The 12061-nt window shown below is 41.8% G+C and overlaps 1 protein-coding gene across 1 annotated transcript in view; it reads left to right on the top strand.

Annotated features, from left to right (window-relative positions):
• Positions 1-12061, top strand: part of LOC123991186 (dihydropyrimidine dehydrogenase [NADP(+)]-like) — a 237911-nt gene that overhangs the window by 62373 nt on the left and 163477 nt on the right. The window contains exon 5 of the mRNA XM_046292500.1: positions 1741-1902. Within this exon, the coding sequence (XP_046148456.1) occupies positions 1741-1902 (162 nt within the window). The remainder of the gene's footprint in view (positions 1-1740; positions 1903-12061) is intronic.

Consider the following 12061-nt stretch of genomic DNA (forward strand, 5'->3'; position numbering starts at 1 on the left):
ATAGCTACTTTTACTTCTATGACTGTTAGTTTTCGATGGTAGGGAACCTTATAGGGATATTGAGGCTTTTACATTTGACTTAAGCAGGGAACTCATTATCATTCAGTTATGGAATAATTTTATTGATATAATATTTGACAAATACAGGTGATTATTAGACAGAGCAGGAAGCTTAAATATTGAATATTTACTGCAATACAACAGTGTCCTTGATTTTGATTGGCTCCACATTTCCCTAATAAAATAACTTTATAATATAATTGTTATGCTCTCTTTAATGAAATGTATTGTAGGGTTTCCTATATTAATTATAATTATATTACAATAGTACGCAAGTATAAACACCATGGTACCACGCAGCCATCATACCGCTCAGGAAGGAGACACGTTCTGTCTCCTAGAGATGAACATACTTTAGTGCGAAAAGTGCGACTCAATCCTAGAACAACAGCAAAGGACCTTGTGATGATGCTGGATGAAACAGGTACAAAAGTATCTATATCCACAGTAAAACGAGTCCTATATCGACATAACCTGAAAGGCCGCTCGGCAAGGAAGAAGCCACATCTCCAAAACTGCCATAAAAAAGCCAAACTTCGGTTTGCAACTGCACATGGGGACAGAGATTTGTACTTTTTGGCTCTCTTCGATGTCGGCTCTTCCTATCATTGTGAAGGTGTATGTAAACTTCCGATTTATGTCACCCAAGTCATAGTCTCTCTGCTACCGCACGGAAGGTTCAAAAGCCTCCTTAACAGCTTCTACCCCCAAGCCATAAGACTGCTGAACAATTAATCATCATTGACACCCCCCACGCTTTGTTTTTACACTGCTGCTTCTCGCTGTTTATTACCTATGCATAGTCACTTTACCCCTACCTACATGTACAAATTACCTTGCCTAACCTGTACCCTCGCACATTGATTCGGTACCAGTACCCCCTGTATTGTTATGTAATTTTCTTGTTACTTTTTTATTTGATATTTTCTGAAATTCATTTATTTCAAACTACATTGTTTATTAAGGGCTCGTAAGTAAGCATTTCACGGTAAGGTCTGCACCTGTTATGTTCGGTGCATGTGACAAATAAAATTGTATTTTATTTGAGAGTTGCACTGGTGTGTATTCTCTGAAAGTAAGGCAAATCTAATGAAGTCTTTATTTCAATCCAGGTTTCTCTGGAGATGGAATATTAAGTTATTTATATCACCAGAGGGGTAGAGGGGGACCTGAATCAGTGATTATGACCAGATAGACAGATCACCTGAAGAAATAGAGCACCTTACATATTCGCCTATAGTCACAACTGTTTATAACTATCATCAAAATATATATCAAGATATATGCTTAGATCCAGTCAAAACATTTCGTAAAAGTCTGTCGGTACTATGAGTACTTGGTAGAACTGTAATACAAAAACCAGATACCCTCTGAAAGTACACACAATGGCTGTAGTGGTTTGTGTTATCCCCCTAAATTATTATACGGAAAATGTTATCTAAATACCAAAATTACTATAATATCATCCAATATTCTATATGTGCCACTTGTTTTTACATTTTGGGTGCTATACCATTGGTTTGAAGTGACAGGATTCGGTCAAGCTTTTTGAAGCAGTTATTATCACATAAATATGACAAAATTGAAATTTCCTTCCAAATCCTGAAAACTGCCTGTGTGTGTTCCTGTGTGTGCCTGTGTGTTCTGTGTGTGTGCCTGTGTGTTCTGTGTGTGTTCCAGAACTACTATGGGGCGGCGAAGTCTATCTTGTCAGACAACCCCCTAGGCCTGACTTGTGGCATGGTGTGCCCGACCTCTGACCTCTGTGTGGGGGGCTGTAACCTCTATGCCTCTGAGGAAGGACCAATCAACATCGGGGGGCTCCAGCAGTTCGCCACTGAGGTATGGGTGTTGTAGTCCTCTTTAACCCGTTCTGTAGTCCTCATCAGACTCACTTGGACACATGACTTGAGCTGCTTGATTCACCTCGATACACACTGACAGGTATTCTGGACATTCATTTGATTCACATTATGAGATACGAATGCATTACATGTTAGAAATGAGGCATACAAAACACATTTCTTTAACTTATGTGAAAGGATATACTTTTTCACATCGTTTTAATTGGTCAATGTCTTTGCCAGAATGAAACAAGGTTGAGCTCAAGCCACCCCCTCACACACATCCAGTTTGAGAAGTCTGACAAGCTGCTACCTGTACAGTTAGTAGTGATGGTGTTTTGATACATTTTTAGAAGGAGTGTAGAGGATAAGGAGTGTACACTATGTGTAGAGACACATCAGGTGTATGGGTGGATGGATAGGCTGTTGGGCTGCAGGACTGTGTTAGGGCGAAGCCATTGAGTAGGTGTATTTCTGATTGGGTATCAAAACATGCCAGCTGTTGGTAGTTAGCAGTGAGTAGCTTTTAACAATGTGATTGTTACAGATACCACGGTCTGGTTATAATTGATGTTTTAACATTTCTGCTGTAACGTTCTGTGTACATTTACATCTATTCCACATGTAAATGTGTACATAGAATATATACAGCAACAGCATTATCTTACCACATGTTGCAACATTGTTACACCTCTACGCAGTCTTTGGCATGTCTTTTTAGGTTTTTAACAGACACATTATCCTGGATCTTCAGAACAGCTCAAGCAATTACCATATAGTTTCTTACTCACAACTGCACTGTTAACCACTGATATTGTATTTGTATACGTCATTACGTTAACCTGCTGCTTCTCTGCACTCTACTGTACTACCCTGCTCTTTACTCTGTACTCTACTGTACTACCCTGCTCTTTACTCTGTACTCTACTGTACTACCCTGCTCTTTACTCTGTACTCTACTGTACTACCCTGCTCTTTACTCTGTACTCTACTGTACTACCCTGCTCTTTACTCTGTACTCTACTGTACTACCCTGCTCTTTACTCTGTACTCTACTGTACTACCCTGCTCTTTACTCTGTACTCTACTGTACTACCCTGCTCTTTACTCTGCACTCTACTGTACTACCCTGCTCTTTACTCTGTACTGTACTACCCTGCTCTTTACTCTGACCTCTACTGTACTACACTGCTCTTTACTCTGTACTCTACTGTACTACCCTGCTCTGTACTCTGCACTCTACTGTACGACCCTGCTCTTTACTCTGTACTCTACTGTACGACCCTGCTCTTTACTCTGTACTCTACTGTACGACCCTGCTCTTTACTCTCCACTCTACTGTACTACACTGATCTTTACTCTGTACTCTACTGTACTAGCCTGCTCTTTACTCTGTACTCTACTGTACGACCCTGCTCTTTACTCTGCACTCTACTGTACTACACTGATCTTTACTCTGTACTCTACTGTACTAGCCTGCTCTTTACTCTGTACTCTACTGTACAACCCTGCTCTTTACTCCACTTTACTGTACTACCCTGCTCTTTACTCTGTACTGTACTACACTACTGTACTACACTGCTCTTTACTCTGTACTTTACTGTACGACACTGCTCTTTACTCTGTACTGTACTACACTACTCTTTACTCTGTACTGTACTACCCTGCTCTTTACCCTGCACCTTACTGTACTACCCTGCTCTTTACTCTGTACTGTACTACCCTGCTCTTTACTCTGCACTCTACTGTACTACAATGCTCTTTACTCTTCACTTTACTGTACTACACTGCTCTTTACTCTGCACTCTACTGTACTACACTGCTCTTTACTCTGTACTGTACTGTACTGTACTATACTGCTCTTTACTCTGTACTCTACTGTACTACACTGCTCTTTACTCTGTACTCTAATGTACTACACTGCTCTTTACTCTGTACTATACTGCTCTTTACTCTGTACTGTACTACACTACTCTGCACTCTACTGTACTACTCTGCTCTTTACTCTGTACTGCACTACCCTGCTCTTTACTCTGTACTGTACTACCCTGCTCTTTACCCTGCACATTACTGTACTACCCTGCTCTTTACTCTGTACTGTACTACCCTGCTCTTTACTCTGCACTCTACTTTACTACACTGCTCTTTACTCTGCACTTTACTGTACTACACTGCTCTTTACTCTGCACTCTACTGTACTACACTGCTCTTTACTTTGTACTCTACTGTACTACCATGCTCTTTACTCTGTACTGTACTACCCTGCTCTTTACTCTGTACTGTACTACCCTGCTCTTTACCCTGCACATTACTGTACTACCCTGCTCTTTACTCTGCACATTACTGTACTACCCTGCTCTTTACTCTGTACTGTACTACACTAATCTGCACTCTACTGTACTACCCTGCTCTTTACTCTCTACTGTACTACCCTGCACTTTACTCTGCACTCTACTGCCCTACCCGACTCTGCACTCTACTGTACTAAACTGCTCTGTACTCTACTGTACTACACTACCCTGCACTCTACTGTACTAAACTACTCTTTACTCTGCACTCTACTGTACTATACTGCTCTTTACTCTGCACTTTATTGTACTACCCTGGTCTTTACTCTGTACTGTACTACCCTGCTCTTTACTTTGCACTCTACTGTACTACACTGCTTTTACTCTGCACTTTACTGTACTACACTGCTCTTTACTCTGTACTGTACTACACTACTCTGCACTCTACTGTACTACACTGCTCTTTACTCTGCACTCTACTGTACTACACTGCTCTGTACTCTACTGTACTACACTGCTCTTTACTCTGTATTCTACTGTACTACCCTGCTATTTACTCTGCACTCTACTGTACTACCCTACTCTGCACTCTACTGTACTACACTGCTCTGTACTCTACTGTACTACACTGCTCTGTACTCTACTGTACTAAACTACTCTTTACTCTGCATTCTACTGTACTACACTGCTCTTTACTCTGCATTCTACTGTACTACACTGCTCTTTACTCCGCACTCTACTGTACTACACTGCTCTGTACTCTACTGTACTACACTACTCTGCACTCTACTGTACTAAACTACTCTTTACTCTGTTCTCTACTGTACTACACTGCTCTTTACGCTGTACTCTACTGTATTACCCTGCTCTTTACTCTACTGTACTACACTGCTCTTTACTCTGCACTCTACTGTACTACACTGCTCTTTACTCTGCACTCTACTGCCCTACCCGACTCTGCACTCTACTGTACTACACTGCTCTGTACTCTACTGTACTACACTACTCTGCACTCTACTGTACTATACTGCTCTTTACTCTGCACTTTATTGTACTACCCTGGTCTTTACTCTGTACTGTACTACACTGCTTTTTACTCTGCACTTTACTGTACTACACTGCTCTTTACTCTGTACTGTACTACACTACTCTGCACTCTACTGTACTACACTGCTCTTTCCTCTGCACTTTACTGTACTACCCTGCTCTTTACACTGTACTCTATTGTACTACCCTGCTCTTTACTCTGCACTTTACTGTACGACACTGCTCTTTACTCTGCACTTTACTGTACTAACCTGCTCTTTACTCTGTACTGTACTACACTACTCTTTACTCTGTACTCTACTGTACTACACTGCTCTGTACTCTACTGTACTACACTACTCTGCACTCTACTGTACTACACTGCTCTGTACTCTGCACTTTACTGTACTACCCTGCTCTTTACTCTGCACTCTACTGTACTACCCTGCTCTTTACTCTGCACTGTACTACCCTGCTCTTTACTCTGGACTCTACTGTACTATACTGCTCTTTACTCTGTACTGTACTACACTGCTCTTTACTCTGTACTGTACTTCCCTGCTCTTTACTCTGTACTGTACTACCCTGCTCTTTACTCTGCACGTTACTGTACTACACTGCTCTTTACTCTGTACTGTACTTCCCTGCTCTTTACTCTGCACTTTACTGTACCACACTGCTCTTTACTCTGCACTTTATTGTACTACCCTGCTCATTACTCTGTACTGTACTACCCTGCTCTTTACTCTGCACTTTACTGTACTACACTGCTCTTTACTCTGTACTGTACTTCCCTGGTCTTTACTCTGTACTGTACTACCCAGCTCTTTACTCTGCACTTTACTGTACTTCACTGCTCTTCACTCCGTACTGTACTACACAGCTCTTTACTCTGCACTCTACTGTACTACACTGCTCTTTACTCTGCACTTTCCTGTACTACCCTGCTCTTTACTCTGTATTGTACTGTACTACACTGCTCTTTACTCTGTACTCTACTGTACTATACTGCTCTTTACTCTTTACTGTACTACACTACTCTGCACTCTACTGTACTACACTGCTCTTTATTCTGTACTCTACTGTACTACACTACTCTTTACTCTGTACTCTACTGTACTACACTGCTCTTTACTCTGTATTCTACTGTAGTACCCTGCTCTTTACTCTGCACTCTACTGTACTACCCTACTCTGCACTCTACTGTACTACACTGCTCTGTACTCTACTGTACTACACTGCTCTGTACTCTACTGTACTAAACTACTCTTTACTCTGTTCTCTACTGTACTACACTGCTCTTTACTCTGTACTCTACTGTATTACCCTGCTCTTTACTCTACTGTACTACACTGCTCTTTACTCTGTACTCTACTGTACTACCATGCTCTTTACTCTGCACTCTACTGTACTACACTGCTCATTACTCTGTACTCTACTGTACTACCCTGCTCTTTACTCTGTACTCTACTGTACTACACTGCTCTTTACTCTGCACTCTACTGTACTACACCGCTCTTTACTCTGCACTCTACTATACTACCCTGCACTTTACTCTGTACTGTACTACACTGCTCTTTACTCTGTACTGTACTACACTGCTCTTTACTCTGCACTCTACTGTACTACGCTGCTCTTTACTCTGTACTGTACTACACTGCTCTTTACTCTGTACTCTACTGTACTACACTACTCTTTACTCTGTACTCTACTGTACTACCCTGCTCTTTACTCTGTACTCTACTGTACAACCCTGCTCTTTACTCCACTTTACTGTACTACCCTGCTCTTTACTCTGTACTGTACTACACTACTGTACTACACTGCTCTTTACTCTGTACTTTACTGTACGACACTGCTCTTTACTCTGTACTGTACTACACTACTCTTTACTCTGTACTGTACTACCCTGCTCTTTACCCTGCACCTTACTGTACTACCCTGCTCTTTACTCTGTACTGTACTACCCTGCTCTTTACTCTGCACTCTACTGTACTACAATGCTCTTCACTCTGCACTTTACTGTACGACACTGCTCTTTACTCTGTACTGTACTACCCTGCTCTTTACTCTGTACTGTACTACCCTGATCTTTACTCTGCACTTTACTGTACTACCCTGCTCTTCACCCTGTACTGTACTACCTAGCTCTACTCTGCACTCTACTGTACTACACTGCTCTTTACTCTTCACTTTACTGTACTACACTGCTCTTTACTCTGCACTCTACTGTACTACACTGCTCTTTACTCTGTACTGTACTGTACTGTACTATACTGCTCTTTACTCTGTACTCTACTGTACTACACTGCTCTTTACTCTGTACTCTAATGTACTACACTGCTCTTTACTCTGTACTGTACTACTGCTCTTTACTGTACTGTACTGTACTACACTACTCTGCACTCTACTGTACTACTCTGCTCTTTACTCTGTACTGTACTACCCTGCTCTTTACTCTGTACTGTACTACCCTGCTCTTTACCCTGCACATTACTGTACTACCCTGCTCTTTACTCTGTACTGTACTACCCTGCTCTTTACTCTGCACTCTACTGTACTACACTGCTCTTTACTCTGCACTTTACTGTACTACACTGCTCTTTACTCTGCACTCTGTACTGTACTACACTGCTCTTTACTTTGTACTCTACTGTACTACCATGCTCTTTACTCTGTACTGTACTACCCTGCTCTTTACTCTGCACTACTGTACTACCCTGCTCTTTACTCTGCACATTACTGTACTACCCTGCTCTTTACTCTGTACTGTACTACACTAATCTGCACTCTACTGTACTACCCTGCTCTTTACTCTCTACTGTACTACCCTGCACTTTACTCTGCACTCTACTGCCCTACCCGACTCTGCACTCTACTGTACTAAACTGCTCTGTACTCTACTGTACTACACTACCCTGCACTCTACTGTACTAAACTACTCTTTACTCTGCACTCTACTGTACTATACTGCTCTTTACTCTGCACTTTATTGTACTACCCTGGTCTTTACTCTGTACTGTACTACCCTGCTCTTTACTCTGCACTCTACTGTACTACACTGCTTTTACTCTGCACTTTACTGTACTACACTGCTCTTTACTCTGTACTGTACTGCACTACTCTGTACTGTACTACACTACTCTGCACTCTACTGTACTACACTGCTCTTTACTCTGCACTCTACTGTACTACACTGCTCTGTACTCTACTGTACTACACTGCTCTTTACTCTGTATTCTACTGTACTACCCTGCTATTTACTCTGCACTCTACTTTACTACACTGCTCTTTACTCTGCACTTTACTGTACTACACTGCTCTTTACTCTGCACTCTACTGTACTACACTGCTCTTTACTTTGTACTCTACTGTACTACCATGCTCTTTACTCTGTACTGTACTACCCTGCTCTTTACTCTGTACTGTACTACCCTGCTCTTTACCCTGCACATTACTGTACTACCCTGCTCTTTACTCTGCACATTACTGTACTACCCTGCTCTTTACTCTGTACTGTACTACACTAATCTGCACTCTACTGTACTACTGTACCTGCTCTTTACTCTGCACTACTGTACTACCCTGCACTTTACTCTGCACTCTACTGTACTACCCGACTCTGCACTCTACTGTACTAAACTGCTCTGTACTCTACTGTACTACACTACCTGCACTCTACTGTACTAAACTACTCTTTACTCTGCACTCTACTGTACTATACTGCTCTTTACTCTGCACTTTATTGTACTACCCTGGTCTTTACTCTGTACTGTACTACCCTGCTCTTTACTTTGCACTCTACTGTACTACACTGCTTTTACTCTGCACTTTACTGTACTACACTGCTCTTTACTCTGTACTGTACTACACTACTCTGCACTCTACTGTACTACACTGCTCTTTACTCTGCACTCTACTGTACTACACTGCTCTGTACTCTACTGTACTACACTGCTCTTTACTCTGTATTCTACTGTACTACCCTGCTATTTACTCTGCACTCTACTGTACTACCCTACTCTGCACTCTACTGTACTACACTGCTCTGTACTCTACTGTACTACACTGCTCTGTACTCTACTGTACTACTACTACTTTTACTCTGCATTCTACTGTACTACACTGCTCTTTACTCTGCATTCTACTGTACTACACTGCTCTTTACTCCGCACTCTACTGTACTACACTGCTCTGTACTCTACTGTACTACACTACTCTGCACTCTACTGTACTAAACTACTCTTTACTCTGTTCTCTACTGTACTACACTGCTCTTTACGCTGTACTCTACTGTATTACCCTGCTCTCTTTACTCTACTGTACTACACTGCTCTTTACTCTGCACTCTACTGTACTACACTGCTCTTTACTCTGCACTCTACTGTACCCGACTCTGCACTCTACTGTACTACACTGCTCTGTACTCTACTGTACTACACTACTCTGCACTCTACTGTACTATACTGCTCTTTACTCTGCACTTTATTGTACTACCCTGGTCTTTACTCTGTACTGTACTACACTGCTTTTTACTCTGCACTTTACTGTACTACACTGCTCTTTACTCTGTACTGTACTACACTACTCTGCACTCTACTGTACTACACTGCTCTTTCCTCTGCACTTTACTGTACTACCCTGCTCTTTACACTGTACTCTATTGTACTACCCTGCTCTTTACTCTGCACTTTACTGTACGACACTGCTCTTTACTCTGCACTTTACTGTACTACCCTGCTCTTTACTCTGTACTGTACGACACTACTCTTTACTCTGCACTCAACTGTACTACCCTGCTCTTTACTCTGCACTCTACTGTACTACCCTACTCTTTACCCTGTACTGTACTACCCTGCTCTTTACTCTGTACTGTACTACTCTTTACTCTGTACTCTACTGTACTATACTGCTCTTTACTCTGTACTGTACTACACTACTCTGCACTCTACTGTTCTACACTTCTCTTTACTCTGCACTTTGCTGTACTAACCTGCTCTTTACTCTGTACTCTACTGTACTACACTACTCTTTACTCTGCACTCTACTGTACTACACTGCTCTGTACTCTACTGTACTACACTACTCTGCACTCTACTGTACTAAACTGCTCTTTACTCTGTACTCTACTGTACTACACTTCTCTTTACTCTGCACTTTACTGTACTAACCTGCTCTTTACTCTGTACTGTACTACACTACTCTTTACTCTGTACTCTACTGTACTACACTGCTCTGTACTCTACTGTACTACACTACTCTGCACTCTACTGTACTACACTGCTCTGTACTCTGCACTGTACTACCCTGCTCTTTACTCTGGACTCTACTGTACTATACTGCTCTTTACTCTGTACTGTACTACACTACTCTGTACTGTACTACACTACTCTGCACTCTACTGTACTACACTGCTCTTTACTCTGCACTCTGCACTCTCCTGTACAACACTGCTCTGCACTCTACTGTACTACACTGCTCTTTACTCTGTACTGTACTACACTACTCTGCACTCTACTGTACTACACTGCTCTTTACTCTGCACTCTACTGTACTACACTGCTCTTTACTCTGCACTTTACTGTACTACACTGCTCTTTACTCTGCACTTTACTGTACTACCCTGCTATTTACTCTGTACTGTACTACCCTGCTCTTTACTCTGCACTTTACTGTACTACACTGCTCTTTACTCTGTACTGTACTACCATGCTCTTTACTCTGCACTTTACTGTACTACACTGCTCTTCACTCTGTACTGTACAACACTACTCTGCACTCTACTGTACTACACTGCTCTTTACTCTGCACTTTACTGTACTACACTGCTCTTTACTCTGCACTTTACTGTACTACCTGTACTGTACTACTGCTATTTACTCTGTACTACACTGTACTACTGTGTACTTTTTACTCTGCACTTTACTGTACCACACTGCTCTTTACTCTGCACTTTACTGTACCACACTGCTCTTTACTCTGCACTTTATTGTACTACCCTGCTCTTTACTCTGTACTGTACTACCCTGCTCTTTACTCTGCACTTTACTGTACTACACTGCTCTTTACTCTGTACTGTACTTCCCTGCTCTTTACTCTGTACTGTACTACCCTGCTCTTTACTCTGCACTTTACTGTACTACACTGCTCTTCACTCCGTACTGTACTACACTGCTCTTTACTCTGCACTTTCCTGTACTACCCTGCTCTTTACTCTGTACTCTACTGTACTATACTGCTCTTTACTATTTACTGTACTACACTACTCTGCACTCTACTGTACTACACTGCTCTTTACTCTGCAATTTACTGTACTACACTGCTCTTTACTCTGCACTTTACTGAACTACCCTGCTCTTTATTCTGTACTCTACTGTACTACACTGCTCTTTACTCTGTACTCTACTGTACTACCCTGCTCTTTACTCTGCACTACTGTACTACACTGCTCTGTACTCTACTGTACTACACTGCTCTGTACTCTACTGTACTACACTGCTCTGTACTCTACTGTACTAAACTGCTCTTTACTCTGTTCTCTACTGTACTACACTGCTCTTTACTCTGCACTACTGTACTACACTGCTCTGTACTCTACTGTATTACCCTGCTCTTTACTCTACTGTACTACACTGCTCTTTACTCTGTACTCTACTGTACTACCATGCTCTTTACTCTGCACTCTACTGTACTACACTGCTCATTACTCTGTACTCTACTGTACTACCCTGCTCTTTACTCTGTACTCTAATGTACTACCCTGCTCTTTACTCTGCACTCTATTGTACTACCCTGCTCTTTACTCTGTACTCTACTGTACTACACTGCTATTTACTCTGTACT

The sequence above is a fragment of the Oncorhynchus gorbuscha genome, linkage group LG12 (assembly GCF_021184085.1).
Source record: "Oncorhynchus gorbuscha isolate QuinsamMale2020 ecotype Even-year linkage group LG12, OgorEven_v1.0, whole genome shotgun sequence".
Taxonomy (NCBI): Eukaryota; Metazoa; Chordata; class Actinopteri; order Salmoniformes; family Salmonidae; genus Oncorhynchus; species Oncorhynchus gorbuscha.